This window comes from Tachysurus vachellii, chromosome 2 (assembly GCF_030014155.1).
Source record: "Tachysurus vachellii isolate PV-2020 chromosome 2, HZAU_Pvac_v1, whole genome shotgun sequence".
Taxonomy (NCBI): Eukaryota; Metazoa; Chordata; class Actinopteri; order Siluriformes; family Bagridae; genus Tachysurus; species Tachysurus vachellii.
The window spans coordinates 9,783,289-9,811,212 of NC_083461.1; the positions used below are offsets into that span (position 1 = coordinate 9,783,289).

A 27,924-nucleotide genomic window follows, 5' to 3' on the forward strand; every position below is an offset into this window, starting at 1 on the left:
TATATTTTATGATGTATGATCATTTTTTCCAATCACACAAATTTTCTAATTAGCTTTTCAGTTCTGTTTTTTTTTTTTTTTTTTCAAAGAATGCAGCAAAACCACTCGTGTGAGTTTTTACAGACAAGTTTCAAAGTGTCTGCTGAACACAAAGAATTTTCTCATTTTGTAAGAGAGAGTTTTGAACTTGAACTTGGACAGTTTGGATAGGTTAGAACTTATCTACACTCAAGCTTCAACAATATAGAAACAATCCATCTCCTTCTTCATGTCTACGGCTTTGCCTACGGTTTTACACATGCCTATAACTGTAGCACAATGTCAGAGACAGAAAGAGAGAGAAAAAAATACACAATAGAAAGAAAGGTTTGGGTGTTGAACATCTGAATGGTGAGCCAGAGATGTTCAACACCCAAACCTTTCTTTCTATTGTGTATTTTTTCTCTCTCTTTCTGTATACCATTCAGACTTGCAGAAAACCCTATATATAATATTATATTGTACATTGTGTGAAGTGTAGCAAATTGTGGTAGAAGTTTGGATTTTCAATGTATATATAAACAATAAACTCTAAACATACACCAAACAACTATATATATATATATATAGTTGTTATATATATATAGGGTTTTACCGTAGACCATAGACGTTTAATATACATCTATATAATAAACATAATATACGTTCTATACTTTACACAATTTGCAATATAATATAATACTGTTAAATATAATTGATTATAAATGATTAGTCTAAGATTTTTACAGTATGAGCAAATTATATTTTTAGCATCGCTGTAGTTCCCTAGTTTATCTTAAAAGGTATTACATGTAATGTTAAGTGTGTGTGTGTGTTTGTGTGTGTGTGTGTGTGTTCTTAAACCTGCTTAACACTGATCCTTCTCCTTAACACCAAGCTATCGTGCAAGCATCTTAAACTCCATAATGCCATTAACAATTCACTCCAACTATACACATCATCTCAACTGCCATTCCTCTACTTCCCTTCTCATCTCCTCTAATCCCCTCCTGCTTTGGTGCTTTTTCTCTCTGCACCAACATGTCTCTCTGTGGTCCTAACAGGCCTTCTTAGAACCCGCTATGTAACATTATTTACATTGCTGCGCTGTAATTATGACTGATAAGAGTGTAGCTGCGATTCCAGTACTGATTAAGCACAGAGTCTGAGGTTCATCTAGAGTGCAACCTTGATCGCTTCATCTTTTTATTTTCCTCCTTTCCTCTCTCCAATTTCTTCAGGACTCTTTGAATCTTTCTAGGTCTTCTTTGCTATTCTTGTATTCTAACACATGCTGCTTCATGACTGCCTCTCTGCTTTCCTCAAGATGAAAAGATCGGTATAGTTAACTATTATTTAATTTAACATTCATACATCAACTTAATGATCAATCAGAAAATAAATCATACTTTTTTTACCTTTTTTTTTTGCTGAATTTTACCAGTGAATGCAATCTGTCCATTTCCTTCAAAACTCTAGCATCACTCTATACCACTGACTGTAAAGCCTGCTGACAAATAATGCCAGAAACATGCCTCCTTTCCTTCCTCCTGAGTCTACATCGCCCTCTTCTGGTAACATTCAGCTGAACTGGAACTGCGCTTTAATTCTCAAACTCGTACTCTGGTTTTTCTGAGTACTCACTTTTTCTGGAAGTAAATTAACCTGTGCATATGGGGGCGAGTGTGTCCATTGTGAAAAACACCTGAGCTCACTGATCACAGTAAATATTATTTGAAATAAATTTCTTTTCAGCACAATGACCAATTTAAGCCACGTTTCTAAAGTACTAGTTGTACTTATCAGGTTAATTCCATTTATTTGTAGCACTTTTAACAAGGGACATTGTCTCAAAGTAGCTTTACAGAACATAAGAAATATAGTACAAAATGTTCAAGTTTAATATCAGACAAAAGTTCAAGTTTAATGTTAGACTTATATTTAAATGTGTTTGTATTTATATTAAATGTATGTATTAATGAGCAAGTCTGAGGTGATTGAGGTGACTGAGGTGACTGTGTCAAGGAAACACTCCCTTAAATACAAAAGGAAGAAATTCTTCATTTGGGTGAAAGGGTGTGATTATAAATTGTTATAAACACTGGACAGTGTTATTATGAATAATGTGCTTTCTACAGTCAGATACAGTCCGACAGGTTAATCATTGCACATTTTTACCAATATATCTGTATAACAGTTTATTACATAACACTTGGGCCACCTAAAATTGTAATGAGATATGGTCTTGCAATAGTAATGTTTGTGGGATGCTTTTGAGATGTCAAATTAATCAAATAATTCCAGACTTAAAGGTGTGACTTAAAGGTGAATCTGACCAAAGCTTCCTCTTCTTCAGTTACTGTTCTCTGTAAGTGCAGTTCATAATATTATCCATAAACAAAATCAGTGCTAAAGATATAAAATGTCTCTCTTGAAGATGGCATCTATTTTTTATGCAAAAGGATTAGATTAATTTTTAAACTGGGGTTTAAAAATTAATCTAATCCTTTTGCATAAAAATATTCGTTAGTATTTTTTTGTGTCCACAGATATTCCTTTATAAATATTATTCTACTAAATATTATTGATATTTGCCAGAACCTGAGGAGAACTTTGCTACCTGGTACAATGTGAGTGGTCTGACCATATTCTAGTTAAATCAGCTGGATGTGGGATTTCTAGTGTTTACCTTAGTCTGGAAGCAGCAGAAAAGCTGGGTCAGGTAGGGGTGTTTTCTGGCCAGTGCGAGGATGCGTTTCTCAGTCAGGGTGCAGTCGACATCGTCGTCCTGCAGGATGACATCTTTCTTCAACACCTTCACAGCATACACCTCATCTGTGCCTCTCAGTTCAGCTAACATCACCTGGAAGGAAAGATGATAGAAATATATGGCCTTATAACCATTTTACACACTTCCTCCTTACACCCTTATTATTATTATTATTTGAATTCATTCTAAAACATACCCTGTTTAAATCAGCAACTGTAATAAGGATCCATAATAATCCTTTTTCATAATAAGAATACAAATGAGGTTGTATTTTAGCTGCATCTAGAATTCTGTACTGATCTCTGCACTGTAAAGAAAATATAATATTTACTACATAATGGATTTTAGAGTCTTACAATAAGAAGACTGAGATCAATATTAAGCAATTTTTATGCAAATCGTTGTCTTTTTTGTAACAATATGACCTAAATATTAATTTTACACTCCCGTGTATACTCAGCATCAAATCCCTTTCCAATAGTGTTTTATATAATAACAATATTATCTTGCATATCTTGCACTCATGCAATCATAAATCTGTCACACAGTATTAGAATTAAAACTAACTATCTACATTTCCTTTTGCACTAGGTTCCACAGTACATAAAGACAAAACACTTTTCCTCACCTTCCCAAAGCTGCCTTTGCCCAGCACTTTGATAAAGGAAAAGTGATCAAGGCTCATCCTCTTCGACTGAACACTCTTCACATCTCCATTCTCATGGCCCTCATTCTCTGTGCCCTGGAGCACAGTGGCCATGGAAGAAGAGGACGAGGAAGACTTGTGCTCTTGACCGAATGACAAAGCCTTACGGATGCTTTCTAGCTCTGCCAGTTCTGAGACAGGATGAAAGGAAACAGTTCAATGCTTAAAACATTTGTTTCCATACCAATGTTTTAAAAAATTTTATGAAGCATTTTCATGATAAGAATAATTTCATGAAATAATTTCATGAATTTGTAAAATGGCAAAAAAAAAAAAAAAAAAAAGGAAAAAAAATTAAAAGCAGACATTCACATTTAATTGGTATGGTGTTAGGGAGAATAACAATTCCGATGGTAAAAATAAGTACGTTCAACAATTTTTTTGAACTTCAACAAGGTCAAAATCCACTGCGCTGAAATAAAGACGCAGAGTGACACTCAGTGCGTTAATAAGCTGTTCTTTACCCTGTTCACAAGGTGATGTCGGAGCTGATTTGCAGCGATCCAGTTCTTCTGAGGAGGTTGGCTCTGAGGTGGATGGCTGGGCATCCTGCCCTGGAGTCAACTGCATACAGAACAGAAAAATCACATTCCTCAATTCTTCTGGTGAATTTAACTGTCATTGCTGTCTGTCTATAATCTTTTACCACCCATCTTCATTGTATTCATTTTCACCATCACATGTTGTCACTCAGAATTAGACTTATGTTTATTTAAGAAATGTGTATGCTGCCCATTCACCGAGAACTGTATTATAACATAAGACATGCCTATCGATTCATAGTTATCTACAGTAATCAGCCAATTGTGTGACTTTGCCATGCATAAAATCATTCTGGTTCCAGGCCAGCAGGTTTGGATAACGTTCATGTCAAGCATCCAAATAAAGGGAAAAAATGTTTCTAGAGTTTTCTTAGAATGGTACAATGGTGTCCAGAAGAGAATGAATAAACACTCGGTACAACTGTGGTGAGCAGAAGAGAATCTCAGAATACACAACATATAGAACCTTGAAGCAAAAGAACACACATTGAATCTCAATTTCTGTTCAGGAACACAGATGGTAGGGTCAGATTTTGGCATCAGCAGCAAGCATCCATAAACCCAACCTGCTTTGTGTGAACAGTCCATGCTGGCAGAGGTGGTGTAATTTTTAGTCATGTGGGGAATGTTTAGTCATCACACTTTGGGCCTCTTAATACCAATAAACCATCGCTTGAATGCCGCCGACTATTTGAGTATTGCAGCGTTGCAGACCATGTGTATCCCTTCCTGGAGATAATCTAATGGATTCTCCCAGCATGATAACGCACCATGTCACAAAACAAACATCACTTCAAACTGATTTCTTAGACATGACTATAAGTTTGGTGTTCTTCAGCAGCCTTCACAGTCACAGGATCTGAGTACATTTGAACACCTTTGAGACGTGCTAGAACACGAGATGTACAGCATGAAAGTGCACCTGACCTGCTAAATCTTCAGAGCTGTGATACAATCATGTCAACATGGACCAGAATCTGAGGAACGTTTGAACAACGGATGCTGTTTTTAGAGCAAATGGAGTCCCTATTCTGCATTTGTATAGTGTTCCTAATAAAGTGCTCAGTGAGTATGGTATATCATAGTATTATCATGCTTTTACAGCTCCAGTTATATTTACCTTTTTCCTGCGCTGGGTGCTGTTAGAGATCTTGTCTGGTGTCACTCCAAGATCGGACAAAACCTTTGCGATCCCTCTCGCATCCACCCCACAGTTAGGAGCTACATTAGTCTCACAACGCCGGTGAACATTCATTTTACAAACTGAAACACAGGCAGACAGAAACATCAGGAAGAAATCTTCAGACGAAAATCTCTCTAGAGCCTCTCAGCGGTTGCGAATCTTCAACATTAATGTTTTAATTCACCTCAAGCAACTCAAGGCTTGTAGTTAACTCACTGATTGGTCACTTCATCTGATTACAACCGAATGATTGATATTAGGTTTAACAGGCTAAAGATCATCTCTGGAAAATTGTCTGTAGTGTGTGATTGTGTGAGTGAATGAGAGTGTGTGTGTGTTTGTGCCCTGCGATGGATTGGCACTCCGTCCAGGGTGTATCCTGCCTTGATGCCCGATGACGCCTGAGATAGACACAGGCTCATCGTGACCCGAGGTAGTTCGGATAAGCGGTAGAAAATGAGTGAGTGAGAGAGTGAGAGGCTAAAGATCCCCCACCAGGGGGCACTATTACTCAAATAACGTTTGAGCACATGAAGGCTGAAGGAAAGGACCTCACATGAGCTGACTCAGATTAGATTTATCCATTATATGTATATTTGTATTTGCACAATATATTGTACATACATAAAGAAACTCCAACCATTTACTGCACTCATTACGAAAGTGCCTACAATCAGGAACGGTTTTCATATCAGAGACACACAGCTGTTAATCAGCTACAGACAGAAATATCTAACGGCTTCCTGATTTACATTCATACAGTTTCAAGTCTGAGAGAAAAAAAACTAGTTCTCACACTAGATATAAAAAGAAGAGGAACTTTTTCATTTGATCAAGGAAAGGCTCTCATCTATATTCATCCCAGACCAGCATATTTCAGAGCTGATCATATGCACACGTAATCAATGACATGATGTGTCCTTTTTTAAAAACAGTTAAAATATTGAAACATCATTAAAATAGTGGTTTGTGAAATTTATTCATATTTAAATCTTTTAAATTCCAGCCCTAAAATAGGCTCTGCCTTCAGACAGAATAGAGCTACTCAGATCTGAAGTATGTTTTGAATGATGTTTTTCTCGCATTATTAATTGCCATAAAAACAACAGAAGGCATAACAACCCCCTTAATAACCTCATGACTTACCTTTGCACTGCAGCCCTTGCCGCATCAGCCCCCAGAGTAAAGAGCCACAGTGATCGCAGAAGGTCGGTACTTTATAATTGTGAATACTGAACTTGTGAGGCATGTTTACACTGAAGCGCTGAGAGCCAACCTGTGCACAGAAATGACATCCATTTCTCTCTGTTCATTTATTCTGTAAAAAAAAAATCTATCTTATGTATTGAATTGTAAACATTTATAAAATGTAGTAATGATTGACCTCCTCTGGAGTGTCATCCTGCTTCTTTAGCCCAGGACACTTTGTGATGATGAGCTCGTGGCATCTTTTATGGACTACACAGGTACACACTGTAAAAAAAAAACAAAACAAGGTGAACATAAAAACCACTTTCAAGATAAAAAAAAGTGAAGGTTTGTGCTCTGGTACAAGATTATTAATTATATGGATACTGGATACTGGTACATCTTGTCTTTCTCCAAAAGAAAAAAGAGCTCAAGCGTAAAGTGTAAAGAAAGCTAAGCACACATGTAAATGTGAAAGGTCCCAACCTTGACACTGGTATCCCTGTTTTCCTAATACACCCCTGCAAATGGACACAGAAAAGACATGTTAGACGAATCTGATATCACGCTCTGTCAACACGTGTACATGTCTGAATTTTCCACAACACAGAATCACAGTCATTAAGGTGTACAGCCTGTTGTGAGCAGCAGAGGACACCGTTTGCTATAAAAAAAAAAAAATCAAACCATGCTTAGTGATGCCGAAAAAAGACAACGTTGTGTTGTGACACACAGACATGCTGTTGTTTGGTGTCACACAGGCACACAGTTATGCAAATTGACTAACTGTACGGCCTTGAGACCAAAAAAAGAACCAAAGTGCAGAGGAGTAAAAATACCCACAGCTGTCTGTTCACTCCATCAGCACATCTTATTGTGTCCCAGAAGGGACTTGTTTAAAGAAGATCTCTATACCATATTAGGCTTTAATATGCTTTACATTTACATACAATATAAAAGGTAAATGCAGTACAGGGTAAAAATTTATTAAGCATTTTTTAGAAGCCTCTTCAGAAGCACACAATATGGCTTTTCACACTTAATAGATAGATAGTTAGCCCTGGATTCTAAACCCTGGCTTAAACAGAACCCTGGGATATCTGTTTTCACATTTCACATTGCTTATACTTTACCCGAGGTTAACAATTAACCCTAAGTATTCATAATCTCATGTTTCACTCAATACATTCCTCAACCCTGGGTTAACGTTTGTATATTTGCGAAGTCAGCAGTCATGATTGGATAAATCCTGCACACAACCACTTTAAATAAGCTCTTTTTTTCAGTCATGCAAAAATCTCACAATTTTGCATCAATGAAAAAAGGACATGTCTGCCATTCTGCACCCCAGCAGTTATTATTAACTTTCACAGCTTTCTACATCTTTCTGCCTTTTTTTGCTGTGTAGTCCAGGCTTTTTACTGATATTCTGCTAGTTATTCAGTTCCAGGTTTTTCACCCTCACTAGGGCACGTAATTCAGCGATGATCAGTGATTTGTTGACTGACCCTACATACCGATTTTTTTTTGTTAAGTGTTGTTAAGGTTGTTATGTGATATGAGGCACATGTTGTTCAAGTTTTGATTGGGGTCTGAATGGTGTACACGTCTGGCACCACAACGCTGCAAAAGCAGTGCTAAATTCTAAGTGTGAAACAAACACTACCTAGGGTTAAACTCAAAGTTTAATACACTGACAACTAAGGGTTAAGCACAGTGGGAAAAGCCCTAATGACTGACATTTTACTATCATAACAAACAATATAATATACAGTATACACGGATTCCATCACCCTTTATCACTTTGTCTCGGCATTGTTTTTTTTATTTCTGGCATTAACATTCAGATATTTTCATAAGAACAGGTGGACGGAAATTTAGAGAGAGAGAGAGAGAGAGAGAGAGAGAGAGAGAGAGAGAGAGAGAGAGAAATCTGGCCAAAAATAAGATTTGGGCAATAATTTAATCAACATGCTAGCAGCACACTTCAGTAATCCAATAACAGGAAAACTCTGGTCTACACGAGTCAACTAATAATAATCACATTGATTTTATCAGAAAATTGTTTTATTGATACAAAGAAATTTTAATATTTAATTCTACATTTATTTTTAGGGAGGGGGTGGATTCATGTATTTCATGACAGTTGACTCAACCGACTTCTAACAAAGTAAACAGGTAAACAGTGAATAGTTACAGATTTTATATAATATAGTCCTACTGTGGGTTGTCATTCATTTTTACATGACCAGTTCAGTAAACAGATAATCGCAAAAAAATATTAGTGTAAATGTAAATGCACTCTGAGAGAGAGAGAGAGAGAGAGTGAGAGAGAGAGAGAGAGAGAGAGAGAGAGAGAGCGAAATCTTACCAGATGAAGTCACGACAGTGGGAGCAGTAGGTGGGCTGTCTCAGGTAAGTGGCCATAAATTTGTGTCCGTTCACTTGATGGACACGTCTGCGCACTGCCCCCTGACGTTTACGGGGTCGCATGCGCTCACGGAACACTCGCTCTTCATTTTCCCCAGATGTAGCAGCTGTCAGACACATAGTGACACAAAGGATAAATTACCCAAGAATTAAAACAATGACACATCTACTTTACTGTAGCACTACATCACAAACACAAAACTTACAAAATACTTCATATAGGACTTAAATCGCTATGAAGATCCAGTCAGTGATGTTTAAATGAGAACTGAGAATGTTTTGTAATATTTGTCAAGGATATTATCAGGTTTCTGTAGCTGTCTATTAACTCTATTATCAAAAGAAAAATAACTGACTATAACTTTAAAGCACCTTTAAATTCTAGGAATCGTCACAAGTACAGTGTCTGGGTAAATTTCCACACCAGTCTGACTCTTACATCTGACCACTCATACTCATACACACTCTCTCACATGCAGAGTGAAACATCTCCAGCTGTAAGCTGCACAGGGGAAACACACCCACACAGGCTGTGGAGAATTATTCCACTTTAAAATGGAGTTACTCAAGACCACTGTCTGAGGTCACCTCAGGCAGCAGAAGATCAGAACAAATGCATCTTTCATTCCTTCACTTAATTGCTCTCCTGAAGGTTCCACACTGTGTGTGTAATAGAAAGAGAGAGAGAGAGAGAGAGAGAGAGACCTGAGGCCTGAGAGCACCTGACCAAACATGTGCTCTGCTCAGCCATGTGCCTTAACACAGGTCAAATCACAAAGCCTGAGGGACATCACAATGCATGGAGAATAGCATTGACTGGGGTGACTTCTCTAAATGTGTGTGTGTGTGTGTGTGTGTGTGTGTGTGTGTGTGTGTGTGTGGATGTGTGTGTGTGTTCACATTTGGACAACACATTAAATCCATTTGGTGCAGAGTTTGCAGGAAATAACAAACAAGTTTCACTTTAATCAATGAACTAGTGTTGCATCTTGTTCTGTTTGTGATTAGAAACTCTTCAGTCCATGAACGAATCACATTAAAATTAGATCTGATTAAAGTCCAGTGTGTATTAGGTGTAGAATAAATCTGATTGTTTGTTATCCTGTATGTGGATTAGTCTAATATTAATCATTTTTGTTTTGTTTAGCAGTGATCTGACAACGGCTGTAACTGTTACAAGGTGCTATCATTAATAAATGTTAGAGTTTATTCAGTTTCTTATTAGCAACATTTGTGAGTGTAGAGAAATGTCTCATGCCATAGTCATGTTTAGATTTGATGTTTTGGCTGTGGGATTTACTGGATTCAAACAGAAAGTTTTCTGGCTACTGGTTGTTCAGCTCTGAATAAAATTCTATTCAAATTCTATCTGTTTGTGTAGGCATTATAGTGTAAGCTGTGGATAAACAATTCTCCATTTTACTAAAAATAGAGTGCCATACTGTGTTCTGTCTTGCTTTACCTACTTACACAGACATATTCACTATTAAGTCATATGTTGCCTCTTTGTCAGTTTCATATCAGTGATCTGTTGGAATGTGTTTAATATTTGCATATGCGTTGTTGGATATTTTGCAGCAAGGGTAGCTGCTAGGGAGGAGAGGACTCCTTAGCAGGATAGACGTGCTTACATAATGCCTTATCTGATTAGAGAGCAGACTGTAACAGAGTGCAGGAAAACAAACCATGCTTTAACAAATGCAAATACACATAGTAGAGTTAAGCCAAACAAGTGCTTAGAATGTATAGGATCCTAAAAAAGTATACATACTTTTGCATTCCAATTGATTTGTAAGCTAATTTTGGACCTATGATTTTCTACCACTAGTATCTTTCCTATTTTATGCTAAAATATGCAAGAAATGTTTGACTAATACAATGACTGTGTGTGTGTGTGTGTGTGTGTGTGTGTGTGTGTGTGTGTGTGTGTGTGTGTGTGTGCTTGTGGGAGTGATAGTATCTGTGACTGTTAAGATGTATGCTTCTGTGCTACATATTTCTTTCACCTCCAGATGTTCCTCCAGATGTTCATCCATGACTGTATGGTGAAAACAAAGCCTGCAACCCCCCAAACACTCAATGTTTTACCATGAATTAAGTCTCAGGTAATCACGCACACATACAAGCGCATGTAACACTTGTACTTAAATGAAAGCATGACAGCATTCAGCACGTGGAAAACTAAAACGATGTCTAAATAAACTGGTCCACTTAAATTGAATTACCAAAAGTGATGAATCTCTGCCTAAGGAACAATATAAGATGGAAAACAGGCATTCCAATAAAGCACAATGTAACCTAAAGCAGTGAAGTGTATTTTTTAAATAAGCAATGTCATTCCAAGTGCCTACTCCATACCTTAACAATGCTCAAAATTCTGGCAGCATAGACTTCCAAAAATATAGTGTAACCTCAAAACAGTGCAGTTTCTCTACAACCAACACAATATTACTCCTTAACATGTCATACCTAACACTGTCTCAACTCATAACCGGCAAACAAGATCAGAATTATAACTCACACCTTCTTACAGGTTTTTTAAAGACAGAATACACAATCCACGTTCTGTTGCCAACTTAGTAATTAGTTTAAAATTTGTGAAGCATTTAAAAGTAAACACGCCTACGTACAGTCAGACCGTCTCCCCTTGTCCATGACAATAAATCATCCCTCCTCATCCTCACTCCTCAGTTTGAAGTTTTTAAGTCTCACTCTCCTCTCTGTAAATTCTCTCCCTTGTCCTTCTCTCTATCAGCATGGAGTGGAGGATGAATAGTGCAGGAGGTTGAGCTGATGAGAGGGCAGTCCGAGTGGAACAGAGGGCCATGTTCGCCCACTGCCAGACAGCCAGAGGACAACAATTCAACGCCAACACCACTTCAGCCCCAGACAAACCATAAACAGGCAACATAAGCACACTCCAAGCCAGCCATGGTTCAGCCACACATCAATAAAAACAGTATTAATCAGAGAGAAAGAGAGTGCGAAAAATCACACATCTGCTGGAAACACAATACACAGCCATATTATAGCTTGAGGTCAATCAATTACACTACAGCTGCAATTTATCAAACTGAGACTGATTCATAGTTCAAAGCATAGATGCTAACACGTTATTAAAAATATGAGTGAAATTATGTTAGGAAAAAGCAAAACATCATGGCACAGTGGCATACTGGTTTAAGCTGGCTGGCTCTGGCCAAACACACATCTCACTACTAAACACTGTGTTCAGGGGTATGTTTAATACTCAAAGGAATTTGATATATAGCATGTTGTCGATCAATCAATACAGGTTTTGTGTGAAGATGTCATTAAGTTTACACTGAAGCCACAAGGTCAAAGTAGCAAACACATAATGGAAGGCTGTCCCACCCTAAAAATCCATTCACAAATCCCCATATACTTGTTCAATATTAATGCGTTCAAGTTCAGACTGGAGCCATGTGATCGTGTATTTTGAGCTGGAACAAATTCTTTTACATAGTCGTATTATGTTCATAGATCGCAGTAGGTCATACTGGGTGTTAAGCTACATAGGTATAGAAGCCTTTATTGGTCACATATAGATTACAGTAGAGTGAAATCCTTACTTCACATATAACGACTTTGGAGGTTGGGGACAGAGCACAGGGTCAGCCTTGACACAGCACCCCTGGAGCAGAAAGGGTTAAGGGCCTTGCTAAGGGGACCAAGAGTGGCAACTTGGCAGTGCTGAGCTTGAACCCCGGTCAACAACCCAGAGTCATTTCCACTTGAGCTACCACTGTCCATATAAACAAAAAAGAGGAGAGCATGAACGCAGCCTCCCACTATCAGGATGCAGGAAAGATTCACGCATTTGAGGGAATTCGTAAAGGTCAGCACACCCTGAGTTCAATGCTGAGCCTCGCTATGGGCAAACAACCTCCTTGATCATGGTATTGCCCTTGCCAGGTAAGTATGAGCAGATATAAGCAAGTGTTCATTACATTACTAAAGAACTGAATACAGTTTGATGCCTTTTTATTCTAATGCTCTACTTCTGCTGCAAGCTTTCTTCACTTTCAACTCACCATCTGCTGTTATAGATGGTCTCACATGGAGACCCTAACAATGTGCACTGCCCAAAAACAATTAACATCTTACTCATGCTTCTGTGGACAGTCTTATCTGGATTGTTGATTTGTACCTAAAAACTGCTGCTATAATCATCATTCCTGTGATCATCCCAGGATTTTATTCACAATAGTTTAGTCTTCAACAATAATTTATTTATTTTGTAATGATTTATATTCTCTAGAAATTAGTTAATATGAGTTCCATGGTTTGTTCTTGGTCTTTTGCTTTCTCATTAAGGATCTAATTTGCATCCAGATTTCTGTAAATCTACTGTAAAAAAAACACTATACAAATAGAACTGTAGTGAATATTTACAGAATATAATTTGGGTATGAGAATGTTGTAGTAATGGTTACCGAAAAATCTGAAGAAGGAAGACTCCACATATTTTGGGTACAAGGTACATTGTGTAAACCTGATATTTTGCTGAACCATTCTTTCATAATGTTCACTGAGACCTATGATGCCCCACCTCATTTGTCTTTCTTAGAATTAAAAAAAAAAACAGGCTTGGAGAAGGGGACAGAGATTTATTCTTCAATCGCGATCTCTGTTTCTCTCAGAAAAGCACTGAAAGCTGGCTAAGGATAAATTCAGGGATATGATGGACATGCTGTGTCTAGAAGCGGTGTTATCTAACAAGCCATCTGGCAAATATCACTCTCACTTGATCTCTTTCAACATATTACAGCAGACAAGAACTACTCCACTGTGCAGAAATACTACATTTGCAAAACTACAATTTCCATGAAAACACTATGAACGCTAACTGGATTTTAAGGTGTTATAAGTATGTTGGAAACAGACTCTAAACAGATGAGAACCTCAGACCAGTCCCGTTAACATGCATGTGTCTCATCCCTTGGCCTCTTTCTCCTTTCCTCTCCAGACCTTGTTCTCGCCTTTTTTCCATCCCTGGAAACCTGTGAGCTCACAGGCTGGTTTCCATGACGACCCCCACAATCTAAACGATCAGCGCGCCAGGGCTGCCCTGCTGTACAAACATGAGGAGAGAGTGGAAAAGACCCCGAACACACTTGTGCACCGATCGATTCAACCATGACAAAGATAGCAGTGAGGATCTGAGCAAAGAGGTAGAGACAGAGAGAAAGGAATGATGGGAAAAGATTAGGCTTAAAACAGTGAGCGTGAGTGAGAGAGAGTGAGCGAGAGAAAGAGTGAGTATGTCTAAAAATAGACCTCTCGCTGTACCACTCTATCCAGAACCACATGCGTTTGCATGGTAATTGGTGATGGGTTGCACATATTATAAACGAGTTAAGCCTCAGAGAAAGTTTAGGTGAGGCTAAAACAGGACTTGGATGGGCACTGAATATATAACGATGAACAGAACAGAACAGAACAGAAAGTAGGAGGTTTTAGCTGAAGCAATGGCTTAATATCTCATCCTCAATGTGTGCACTGAGGCTGCAAAAAAGAGTGTTGTCTAGCTAGAAGCCATAAGTGTGTGTGCGTGTGTGTGTGTGTGTGCATGTGTGTGCGTGTGTGTGCGTGTGTGTGTGAATGTTAAAAATATATATCTAATATCAAACCAACCATATTACCAATAATGTTAATAAGATAGAGACAGACAGAGAGAGAGAGAGAGAGAGAGAGAGAGAGAGAGAGAGAGAGAGAGAGAGAGAGAGAGAGAGAGAGAGAGATTATTATCCAATATTATTTCCACCCTTAATAGCACCTTCATAGAAAAACAGATTCAATAAGACAATAAAAGCTTACAAATATAGTGTATAGCATTGATATATATATATTATAATAGCACTGACAGTCGGAAAAGGTTTGAATACACTTATAGAAGATATTTACACCTTTATATTCTGACTCATGATCACGTGATTACATGATCGGTTCATGTGGACAGGTCAGACACGTTTCAGTTGAGATAACATCCGAAGAATGAATTGATCAATGCAAAACGTTTAACTGTGTCATGTGTGTAATATCATATTTATAATTCAACAGAGCAAAAGTAGATTTCCTAGAAGGACTTTAAAATAAAGTTTTTTGATTTTTTTTTTTTTTCAAGGCTAAAGTTTTTTTTGTGCATTTATACAAAATATACTTTAGGAATGCCAATAATCTTCCAAAAAATGTGTTTGACATAAAATGCTATCTTAAACTGAGCAATAATTATAAGAATTATTTTTGCTGCTGAAAAAGTAAGTTTTTAGCAGGTGTACAAATGTTTACTTTACATAATTGTGTCATATTTGTTTTACTCAGTTATTTTGTTTAAACTTTGATTGGTGTCAAACAAACTAGAAAAAAATGATCTCTTTAGAAATACATAGATACAGAGGTATGTCATTTTCCAGTTGATGCTCAGCAAATAACGTAAAGTCTGCACGTCCCTTGGATTCCAGTTGAGTGTGCGTGTATCTGTGTCTGATAATCCGTAGCTTAATCTCATTTGCTATTTTGAGACACATAAACCCTGGTCAGCCGATATAATGAGCCTCACAGAAACATTTCTAGTAGCCATACCCCACACATATACGTGCATGTACCACACACATACAGACATATACAATAAAGAAGCCCACCGCTAGTGCACACAAGTTCCCCAGGCAGTGTTAATTAATTAACTTAATCCTTCTCATTGCCTTAGTTAGTAGAAGGTGAGTAATTTGGGTCTATATATAAAAGCAAATACATGACCATGTACTGTGTGATGAACTCTTCTCATGTCATACTCTCAGAGGATCTTCTTTGTATCCATTGATAAGTGAGTCTCACACATATGTTATGATATGCTTGTTTTAGCGCTATGACAGAAGGGCAGATATCATAAATATCCCTCCGGTGTCATCTGTGATGATCAGGAATAGACTGATTCAGAAAGCCCAGATGAGTCGCACTGAGTGAATCTTCTTTTACTAACTTCATCCCCTAAGGATGCAACATACAGGTCCAAGCATCTTTAATTTTAGCCCACTGTGTATGAAATTCAGTGTTTCTGTGAAAGGTTTTTTGGCAGTATAGAGGAATATGAGTCTGCTCCAAATGGGACTCACTCCAAATCTAATAATTACATGGAGTCTGTCTTTCTGGCATAGGGCCTGTGGAGTCAGCAGAGCTTTGAAAGGAGATAAAACTTTTATCTTCAGGCCTGAACTACTGTTGAGCAGGACAGGGTCAAGCAGGTGGGATTATGGGTAATGGTTCAGGGATTGTGGGGAGCTGCAGAGAAAGCTATTCAGGACTGCATAGCTTGAGGCATTACTGAAAATAGCTCAGCTTCCCCCTCACAGCGTTGGAGAGTTTCTCTTGTGTGTCTGTGTGTGTCATCGATTGGTCTGACTGTGGAAACAGAAAAAGATTATCTGTTTCTCTTTTCTATACTGCCACAAGGACATACTGTGCACTTTTGTTGGCATGGGAGTAGGAGCAAGGTCATGTTGGGGTCATCGCTAGGGAAATAATCTGTTAATGGACTCTTTTCATATTGGCTTTAACAGGTGTAACTTGAAAATGAGAAAATGCTAAGAACAACAATCAGGTCATGACCTACTGCAAATTTTGAGCATGACGTCTTGATGACTGTTTATGATGCAGTGCTCTGCTACCTATGGAGGAAGCTGAGTTCAAACGTTAATAGAGTAGTGGAACAGGTGAAAACATAAAGTACACAAAGAAGAACTGAAGAAATATCTGGGAACTGTGGGGTTTTTAAAAAATGGCAGAGCTATTTGCCAAGGCTAAGCTTAATTGTGTAAATAAGTTGGCCTGCAGGATGCAGTTTTTTATCAGCAGAAAGGAAGTAAAGAGACGATGCAGATAAATAAAGACAAACTAAAGTCTTAAAAATACACCTTTTACAAATTCCATTTGTTATACATCATATCTGTATAAATCACACTTGGACTTTAAAGGCTGAAAGTTTAAGTTGAAATTCTGGGGAAAATGATGCCCCAAGACTCCTGGATGATTACAGTGAAACTATCATGAAGGCTCACGTGTGAAAAGAAACGTGTACACTTCTGAAAAAGAAGAACTTGTAAGCCATTTGTGCAGAAAGCAACAACTTTTCCTTGAATGAATGATACTGTGAGATTTTTGTAATTTATCATTAAATCAAAAGCAGACCCTTAAAACATATTGCAAGTAAAGAGTAGATACAAATGACTGACAAAAAGTGTTTGAAACATAAATTCTAAGTCACATGATGTAATGGTAATTGTGTGTGCATGCATCCAGGTAAAACACCTACAAGGCTACAAGTTTGAATGAGGCCCAAACTGGTAATGGTATCCATCCAAGGAAAGCACTGCGCTCTCGGTCGATGTAGCAAATCAACCAGAAATCAATAGGCATGAGAACGAACAGAGTCACACTGCAGTAGGCTTCCTGGAACAGAGGTGATATAACAGCCCAGGCTTAGCACAGTCTTAGACTTAAGACCATTCAAATGAGGCATGAATGATGCTGAACTTTCATTAACGGTCCATGCAAAGTGACCAGGCACTGTACACAGGGTGCTGAGCCATACCCACACATTAGCACAGAACGGCTGTTTGCAGTGAGACACAGACAAGCTAGAATTAAACTGAAATTAGTTACCAACACCACGCGCCAGGGGCCTGTGATTACAGTGTCAACCACACACCACCACCATTATCGTTTTACACACTAATCATCCATCTGTGTGTTTGTTTTTGGTGTGTGTGTGTGTCTGCTAATCCTGGCAGTATCCTCTGGAATTCAAGGGGATATTATCTCAGGATGTTGGTAAACCAGCTCTGTGTGTTTAAAGCCTTATCTACATTAGCGCTGTCAAAACAAATTTATATGTGAATGTTCATAATCTTTTCTGTGTCTGAAAATAGAAGAAAAATATTACATTGTTTAAGGTCTCATGTGATCCTTTTAGTTAGAACACATTTTAATACACATTTCCATTTCAAAGGAAGTAATGTAAGTAATGTAAGTTTTTTAACTTACATTTTAAAATTATATACAATTATGACCAAGTTACAAAAAAAATCATTATATCAGAAGTTAATTTCCAACAGACACGAATTGAAGTCAGACAATTTTCAAGTTCAAATGCCATTCTATTGGGTATTTTAATTCACTACATAGGTTTCAAGAGCATCATTACATCAGATGTCATGCAGTGAGCTTTCATAGTGCACAGGACACCATTTGGGATTTGACCTAACTGCATGTTGTAGTGTCTAAAATAAGTGCGCACTATAAAACAGTGTCAAACATTACTTCTAGTGAATAAATAAAAATATAACATAAAGCATTACATTTTGCAATAAAATTATGATTTTATAATCATTTTTCACTTTCACCTTTATGAGATTATGTGATTTTTTATTTATAGGCTTTTTTTCCTACAATGTAATCATATTTTTGACCATCAGTAAACACGATATTTCTGCTTTGTGCATTGCACTGTGAATTTAAAACAAAAATGCAATGCGTTGATAAGCCTCTGACTGCTACTTATTAATAAATTGTTCATGCATTCAGGAAAAACTGTACGATCTGTTTTGGATGATCCTTCCACTTGAAAATAGCTAAGTACAGTATAAATGTAGCATTATTTTCTAAGTTCATTATTGTGTGAGGGCATTTGTATATACTGCTACATGGCATGATGTTCAATGCTGTACTCAGTGTTAGGTCCAGTCTCAATGAGTCAAATAAATCTGGCAAATAAAGATCTGATTCTGGCTCTGGTAGCATATGGTCCATATACAGTAGAGGTTTCAGTGTTTCAGTGTTTCAGCATCAAAGGAAAACTTTTCATGTGAAAACTCACACAGGAACAATCTGCTACTCAGAAAAAGAAATGCTCACTATAGCTTAAAACAATTTCTTAAAGTTCTGAGAGTGATATTCTTTTTATATTAAGCTTCTGAAGAAAGCCAAGCTGAGCCAAAATGTGCACATTTGATATCCTGAAACTGATATGTGGAGGTTCATTAGACTTGCTCCAGTGCACAGGAAGCCTGTGTGTGTGCCAGCCTGCAGTTGAGAGCTGCAGTATTGCGTGGGAGCTCTTCAGGTTGCTCAGACGCTATGATCCTCACATTTCCGGCACCCACACACACTTTCAGAGTTTAAAAGAGTGGGATTTCCCTGCAGATAGCTGCCACTTTCTCCAACACTGTCTCCAACACACACACACACACACACACACACACACACACACCAGCCAGGCTAGCACAGGGAGTACCAAACCTGTTGCTCTAATGCATATGTATCAGAAGGTATATTGTAAAACAAAACAGAACCTTTATCAGAACAAATGTTGCTCCGGTAAATGACACAATGACAATTTCAAGATTTTCAGACACCTAGAATCAGTATGTATACATATGTATTTATGTTTGTATGTATGTGCGTACATATGTATGTATATATGTACTTAATTTTTACCTTCACTGGAGGATCCTGACAATTCGATGATGACATAGACTTTGCCCTCAGGCTCCAGGTCAATCTGAGAAGAGAGCACACATGGGATCAGAGATTAGAGGACTTGTACTCTGGAAAATATCACTCTAGATGATGGCTTGGGAGATTAAACCATCAAAGCACTGTCTGACATGAAAGCACTATTCACTGCTCATTTCATAATGCCATGCATCTCATCAACCTCTGTGCTATTAATTTATTAGTAAAAAAGATTCAAATAAACATTCAATAATATTTTTATCCTTTGTGATCTCTATATATCGCATCTATTAAATAATTTAAAAAAATATGTTATATTTATATGCTCAAGAATGATTTACAATAGGTTGTTTAATCTGATTTATTTACCAAAAATATCACATCCATGGTTAATTTTTTTTTGCACTATTTTTGCACTTGTATGTTTTGCAGTCGTGATCTATTTTAGTGTTGCATAACAGGATAAGTATGCCGGATTTTCTTATCATGCTATACTGCCACACTGTAGCATCTTCATCATGTTCCTATATAGCTATTTCTCTCAGTTATAGACATGCTGAGCTACAGACATTTAGCATGGAGAATGCTGATGTTTTATAAATCCACTTCAGATCATTTGCACTACCACGACGCCCACCCTGCCATCGGCACAGCATGGGGCATCTGAGCCACGAGAGGGAAAAGCTTCACACTGACAGGAAACCACCGCTTAATCTCATTATCCAGCGAGAGACAGTCAGAGAAAGAGAGTGAGAGATGAGGGGGATGGAAAGAGTGAAGGCTCTGGCATGTCCAATAGATGGAGGAGGATGGGGTTGTCAGGAAGATGGCTGAATCAGGATACTTGGATGGTTCAGATCAAAACTGTGAACAGGATTATTTCTAATTTCAGCACAATTTTCTATTTGCTATTCATCATACATACATTACCCCTTTCTGTGGCTTCAAACATGATGCTACATCATAGATATTCACAGAATATTTAGACATCAAAGATCATGTTTTTCAGCATACATAATAGATCCCGTGATAAAGTGCTGAATCTGATTACACAAGAGTACAAAACACTGACATATGGGTGGAGCCTGAAATAATTGGGACAGAAATGTCAGAACTAGAAGATAGATCAAATAGCGGCCATTCATTACAGCACGACCGTCTTCAGTTGTAGAATTACTGATTATCAGAAACTTCATCTTTTCAAATGCAATTTTCTAATTTTTATTTAATGACTATAAAACAAACGATGAAAATAAATTAAAGTGTAAGCCATAACAATTTATCTGTTTTTTTATAACATTGTCTTATAAAATTAGCACACTACATTCTCTTTATTTTAACATAAGGCTAAAGTATTGGCAGGCTTTGATTTACTTGGCTCTCTTCTAACAAACCTGCTGTGTCTTGTGCACTGTAGATGCTCTGTGATACACCGTCACTCCAGGATTTCACAGATTTTTTGTGACTTCAAGCTCACCCTAATATCGATGAGCTTAATTTCTGAAAAATCATGACATCCCTAGATGTAAATGAATACAAGTGTAAGAGGCATTTTAAAATAAAATAACCTACATGCCAGTTTTTATGTATGTGCTGCTTGTGCTAATCACTAATGACCACAACTGAACAACCTCCAGGGAACTCACCATGCAATCATGGCTACAATTATGTGATGAGAAAATCACACAGGTACTCGATCAGACTCCTTTATTCAAGTTAGCTACCGTAGCATGATGTCGTACATGGTACGGTGTGAAAGCGCTAGGTCTTTCTCTCTGTCATTTCCTTTTTGGATGTAATCAGCCGATTAGAAAAAAATCACGAACATACACAATTGGGAATAAGACATCCAATGAAAATAGACATGAACTGGGGCTTATCAACGTTTCATAGAAACGAGATAGATTTACTCTTGACAGACTGACCTGATAGCTGTTATTTAATAATGCTCTGATTTATTATGTTTAATTCCATGTTTCAGCATCGCATTAAAATTTCTCCCATGTTTAAACAAACTGCATGATTGAAAACAGATTCTTCTTCAGAAAAAAACATAATATCAAGTTACAATATTTATATAAATATCCATGACTTAATGCCAAATCCACAAAACACACAATATGTCTTAACGTCTTCCTGCTTAAGGAAAGCTGCCTTGCTGGAAATGTCACAGTGGAGTAAGTTGAAAAACAGATTCGCTGTGAATAGCTGATGATGTCATCTAAAGCACAAATGAGGTGATGACATGTCTAGTGCCCTGTCATTTAAGACCCTCCCCCTTCTGGTGATGTCATCTGATTCTATTCAACTGCTGACTCTTCGAGTGAGGCTGTCTCTAAAGTTCGATGGCCACTAAATATAGCAAAGGAAGGAAAAGCTTTTGTTTGTGTTTGTGTGTGTGTGTGTGTGCGTGCCTGTGTATGTGTGTGTATGTCCTCACTTGTTCCACGTGTGCAATTTTGTCTGATGATACTGTCTGTATAAGTGGGGGTAAACGCTTTGCAGCTAAACAATGTTGGCAAGACACAGTCAAGATTCTCTGGCTCCAAGTGGGTGTGTGCATGTGTGTGTATGTGTGTGTGTCCTATTTTCCAAAGTCACTCTGATCAGAAGGTGCTGGAGGACTGTAGACTGTAGTCAATGCACTACTTGTACACACATACACACACAGATACACACGTACACAAACAGAGTGCAGGCAGAAGTGCGATGCCCCAGCGATGGCCTCGCTTCACTTCACACACCCAGAAAGTGCTCCCAGCCAGGCCAAACAACGCCTGAACAACACACACACCGACACACATAAACAAAGCCTAGAGTCACCAGAACTCTGTCTTCCATTACTGAAAGTAACAAAGCCTGTGGCAGAGAACCAGACACTCTCACATGCCTGGTGTCTAAAACACTAGGCATTTTACTGTTACTGACATTTTCATTGTTTTCATGACTTTATTGCAGTGGCACTTACAATGTTTGGTAGAGTTCTATATAAAAATTTCATATTAAACATACTATTTGTACTATGCACTACAATGTAGTGTGGCCATTTTATTATTTCAATAAAGTCCAGAAATTGTCTGTGCACTTAATTGGTGTCACAATTATAGCTAACATATTTTGAAAGTCCTTTTCTGTGACAGCAAGTCATAATTTTTAACTTGAATGTTTAACAGATAAAATGTTTTAATATTTTATATATAATCCTGGTGAATGTTTCATTTATTTCATCATTTATTTCATCATTTCATCATTAAGTTTCCTTAAATCAATTTGACTGATGGGTTACCGGGGGCACGGTGGCTTAGTGGTTAGCACATTCACCTCACACCTCCAGGGTTGGGGGTTCGATTCCCACCTCCGCCTTGTGTGTGGAGTTTGCATGTTCTCCCCGTGCCTCGGGGGTTTCCTCCGGGTACTCCGGTTTCCTCCCCCGGTCCAAAGACATGCATGGTAGGTTGATTGGTATCTCAGGAAAAATTGTCCATATTGTGTGATTGCGTGAGTGAATGAGAGTGTGTGTGTGCCCTGTGATGGGTTGGCACTCCGTCCAGGGTGTATCCTGCCTTGATGCCCAATGACGCCTGAGATAGGCACAGGCTTCCCGTGACCTGAGGTAGTTCGGATAGGCGGTAGAAAATGAATGAATGAATGAATGAAGGGTTACCACATGACTAAACTACATCCTACTACAAGGAGCAATCCAGCCTTCATTATTATAATGTTTTATTTAATGCACCTGCACTTAGCAGGACAAATTCCTCATATGTAGAAAATAAATTGGATAATACAGTCAATTTGTGAATAAATGATTCCTAAACTCCATAATTGTTAGCAGTGTATTTTCTGTGCAAATATTTAGAGCAATCGTTATTTCCTCATATCAGCCAGAAAAAAAAAGAAGAAACTCAGCTTGTAGAAAGTCAATTAAAGGGGAGAGACTATTTGTGTATTACAGCTTTTGAGATCGCTGGGGTCAGAGATGATACAAAAAGAAGGTTAAGTGCCATGTTCAAGGACCCAGCGCTGGCAATTTTAATCTTCTAATCAGTAACCCAGAGCCTTAACTATAAAGAGAACACTGCCCAATGTTCAAAACACGCTCATCCCTCCTTCACATTATTCTCTCTCTACTGTGTACATCAATTTTCTTTGTTTTAGGGTGAAGCATCAACTGCTGCTGCAAAGATAAAGACTGCCTTGTGCACTCCCGCAGAATGAATTCTTTCAACCTACTTAGTCTTCTACACCTGAATACCTTAATGATTTATAATCTCACTATCCAGTGCCCCTAGAAGATGATGCATCTTTTAAGTCTGGTTCCTTTAAAGGTTTTTTTCTCAAGTGGTTGTCTCAGTTGTCTCAGGAGCTTTTTTCTTGCCACTTTCACCATTGCCTTGCTCATCAGAGGTCTCGAGATATATCTGGATTCCTGGATTAAAGGGAAATACTAATAAAATTTGTATTTTATATCATGATCAGTCAGACTGCATTTGTGACTGAGGCCTTTGGTTAAAACTATAGCACTCCAAAGTTCAATGAAGTGAAGAAGGTAATGTAATTTGATAAGGCCCCAGTTAACAAACCTTAAAATTACTCTCTACAGTTCCTACAAAACCTCCATGGTGTTAAAGTTTGGTCATAATATGATAATTGATGCCATCGTTCGTTTGCTAGTTTATTGTACAATCCCGGTTCGTCAGTGTTTCTGACATTATACACTGAAAATGACACTTAAGAGAAATCATAGCACTAACAAAAACATATTCTACTCTTAAAACAAACCAGAGTTCAGGGGGCAAATCATCAACAATGAGCATGCAGCACAGTGACAGACCTGTCAATCAGCTGATTTGTGTCAGCTAAATAATGCAGAGCAGCTTTGCTCAGCACCTACTCACATTACACACACAGGTATATACACACAAACACAGACTTATGCACACACAACGTGTAAAAGGGGCAAAATACAGAATGTAACTGAGTTCATTTAAGAGACAGTGCAAGATGAAGAGAGAGGAAGCAAGGACTGTGTGTGTGTGTGTGTGTGTGTGTGTGTGTGTGTGTGTTTGTGTGTGTGAGCAAGGAATATAAGGTGCAAGGATAAAGCAAAGGATAAGGTGGGGACAGCAGCAGATCCTCTTATGCATCAACCTATGCTCACTCTCATCCTTAGCATGCACATACGCACACACAGTATCTTAACACATCCCGAAAAAATTTTGTTGGTTTTTCCTGTAATTTGTCAAAATCTAAGCTGCTGTCAATGCTGTTTGCCCATCTGTACATTCTGCACTCTCTCACATGCTCTAATACTCGGACATAGACAAATCATTCATCCTGTGCTCTCCTCCCATCTCTGTTGCACCTCCGCTCCAATCACTGTTGTACAAATACATAGGTACATATCAAAGAGAATAAACAGGTCACACTTTCACACACATAATCTCTCTCTCTCTCTCATACTCACACACACGCACACACACACACACACGCACACACACACAATTAGAATTGTGACTCAAAATAGACTCAGTTCATTTCTCTAGTGTCTCTTAAGCTTGCATAAATTCAAGTTTTAATATTAACTGTCTTTTAATGAACTTAATGCTGTCTTATAAATTAAAAGACAAAGAGCTTAGTCATCCTTAAACTTTACAATATTCAGCATTATTCTTAACATAAATGATTATCACAAGCAGGGCTGGTTGAATTAGACTTGTTTTGAATGCTTCTTTCATTTTGTTTTGATTTGATTTGTTCTTCCATGATATTATTTTTTTTTTTGCTTGTGATAAAAATAGTTGAGACACAAATTTCTTTGGATCCATAACCACAAACATTAAAAAAACAATCAATGCTTTAATACACTGTACAATGCTCTTTAATTAATAAAAAAAAACTGCTAGTGTTGCCAATTGCATCACACTACCTTATCATTGATTATTTGCCTAACAACATAACCGGTCATATGTTATATTTGACATAATTGGAAAAAAAGGATGTACTGATTTAATATGAGTGCAGAAATAAGCAAGGAATCAGAATTAAGTTCAGGTTTTTGCAAGTCTTTATCTTGTGAACTTAACTCATGCTCATAATTCTAGTCTGGATGTTAGTAGTTTTTTGTGCATTTTCATGTACAGTATATTGACAAATAATTGGACAAAAGTTTGCAATTTCCAGTTTTGCCAATATCTGTGCAGGCTGATACTGGTCTGAAATGCTGGATCATTAGATGTACACTCCTGCATGTAAACATATTGCATATTGAGTTGGATTAAGCATTCTGCCATGATCATGCTTCTGATATTTTGCATAACGTAGCAACAAATGTTTGCAAAATGCTGACACAGTTACTCAGAGTGTTTCTTGTTTCTTTTCAAACTTGAGGCTGAGAGTAAAACCACAGAGTGCAACACTGGCACATAGGGTGCATAGTATATGAACAGCATTACATAACATGTTTCTCTGATAGTTTGCCCAACGCCCAAATGCTTGTGTAACACAGATCATTTTCTGAATACTTTCTAAGAATGTTGTTCTCCAATAAAGGTTAAATCTTAGGCTTTGCATAACTGCTATATACGAGGTGGGGATGGGAAAATAATCGATTGTTAGATACTCTTGAGCAACTATTACACATTTTATATATACTTTTTACACATTTTTACACATATTATATGTACACATATATATGTATATTTTATTTATAAATTGTAATAATATATTTATAATATATTGTAATATAATTATAATAATAATAACAATTAGTATAATTATTATAATTATATTAATATAAAGTAACACATGGTCATGCTGAAACAAATCACAATGCTATTAATAAAAAAAATACACATTAGAGATGGAAATAATTAAAATTGAATCAAATTGAATAATGACACAAAGACAGAACAATTTTCACAACTTAATGTCTCAGATCTTATTTGTTCCACCCCAGATAACAATGCACACACACACACACACACACACACACAAAGCAGCTGAGTCTGTAAAATTCACTGAGGTATCCAAGAACAGGAGGAAGAAACAATAGAAAAGTGCAATAGACTCTTAGGTCTGTTAAATTGTTTATTCTGTCAGGAGAGCACAAGACTCAATTGTTATCATCTAGAGGAAAGGAGAGAGGGAGGGGGAGAGAAAGAGAAACAGAGAGAGAGAGAGAGAGAGAGAGAGAGAGAGCCCATGAGAATAAGAGTGATGTGATTGAAAATTCTTTCATTTCCACTGTGCATAGGGGAAATCAAAAATAGGTCCTGGCAATGCAGGCAGCCTTAAACACATGTACTGCTCAGATTTTAATAAAATTAACTCCTCCACAATTACACAACTCCAGAAATCCCTCGCTTCCCTGCTCTCTCCTTCAACTCCTCACTACATCCATATGGATATGGATATATACAGTATATATAGGATGCATAGTATATAAACAGTATAATATATAATATATATATACAGTGTGTGTATATATATATATATATATATATATATATAATATATATATACAGTGTGTGTATATATATATATATATATACACACACACACACACACACACACACACACACACACACACACACACCCAGACCCCCTCCCAACTTCTCTCGGACAGTTGGAGCTTGGTAACAGTAACAGCCCTCCCACGCCCATCTGTCAACAGCACACTCTCAGTATGAAGACAGGGCCGCACGCCTGGAACCCATTCACACTCTCTATCTCTCACATGCACACACACACACACTCAATACAAGAAGAGTGCATTGTACACTAACATGTGCATGTTCAAGCCTCAAACACACTAGTGTGACTGTTTAAGTGCTATGAATTATTAATCAACAAACACCCAGGGCTAATTTAGCATAATTTATGGGAGGGTGTAAGAATGGGCTCCTTTGAAGTTCTGATTGGGAATGTGTTCAAATAAATACTTGTTTCTCAGAGAAAAGTTCAGACGCTTTCATTTGGTAAATAACAAAATTCAGATCCTCACCAAACAAGAAGAATGGCTGACAGTTAGGTAGACACAATTATGGGATGGAATTTTACAGAGACAAGGGCCAGTTGGTCCATGTGTGTGTGTATGTCTGCTCACACACAGGCAGTTATACTGCATGGGTGGACGTGTGAGTGTGAATACGCTGTGTGTGAATGGAGTGCTGAAAACTCACTAGGCCCCTTATAAAATCCCGCAGAGATGATGATGGCATTAATGAAGATGGTGAGAGCGCGCCTGGCTCATCCACCTGTTCAGAATGCAACTCCACATGAGAGTGAATTAACAAGAAGTGGGACAACACCAAGTTCTTACCTTGTAGATACACACACCTTAGCTATCCAGCTATCTGAACTTCTTATTAGATTTACTTCTAATCTTCACCACTGCCTACATTATCATTTAAATCTTTCCTGCACATGAAAGTACATATGCAGTAAATAAGAATGAAGTGACTGAATTAAATGAAAATAAATGAATAGATGGAATGAAATGAGAATGCAATCATTTAAATGTGTATGTGAATATATCCATGTGCATGACGGT

At 37.6% G+C, this 27,924-nt stretch overlaps 1 protein-coding gene and 1 non-coding gene across 2 annotated transcripts in view; both read right to left on the minus strand.

The window, feature by feature from the left end:
- prkcea (protein kinase C, epsilon a) overlaps positions 1-27,924 on the minus strand; it is a 53,824-nt gene that overhangs the window by 19,104 nt on the left and 6,796 nt on the right. The window contains exons 2-10 of the mRNA XM_060896033.1: positions 19,353-19,416; positions 8,779-8,944; positions 6,894-6,928; positions 6,604-6,692; positions 6,366-6,495; positions 5,157-5,299; positions 3,959-4,058; positions 3,417-3,625; positions 2,708-2,881 (exon numbers count right to left, since the gene is read on the minus strand). Of these exons, the coding sequence (XP_060752016.1) occupies positions 2,708-2,881; positions 3,417-3,625; positions 3,959-4,058; positions 5,157-5,299; positions 6,366-6,495; positions 6,604-6,692; positions 6,894-6,928; positions 8,779-8,944; positions 19,353-19,416 (1,110 nt within the window). The remainder of the gene's footprint in view (positions 1-2,707; positions 2,882-3,416; positions 3,626-3,958; positions 4,059-5,156; positions 5,300-6,365; positions 6,496-6,603; positions 6,693-6,893; positions 6,929-8,778; positions 8,945-19,352; positions 19,417-27,924) is intronic.
- On the minus strand, positions 12,621-12,781 carry LOC132842061 (U1 spliceosomal RNA). The gene has a single exon (XR_009647987.1). It is a non-coding gene; the product is annotated as a U1 spliceosomal RNA (small nuclear RNA).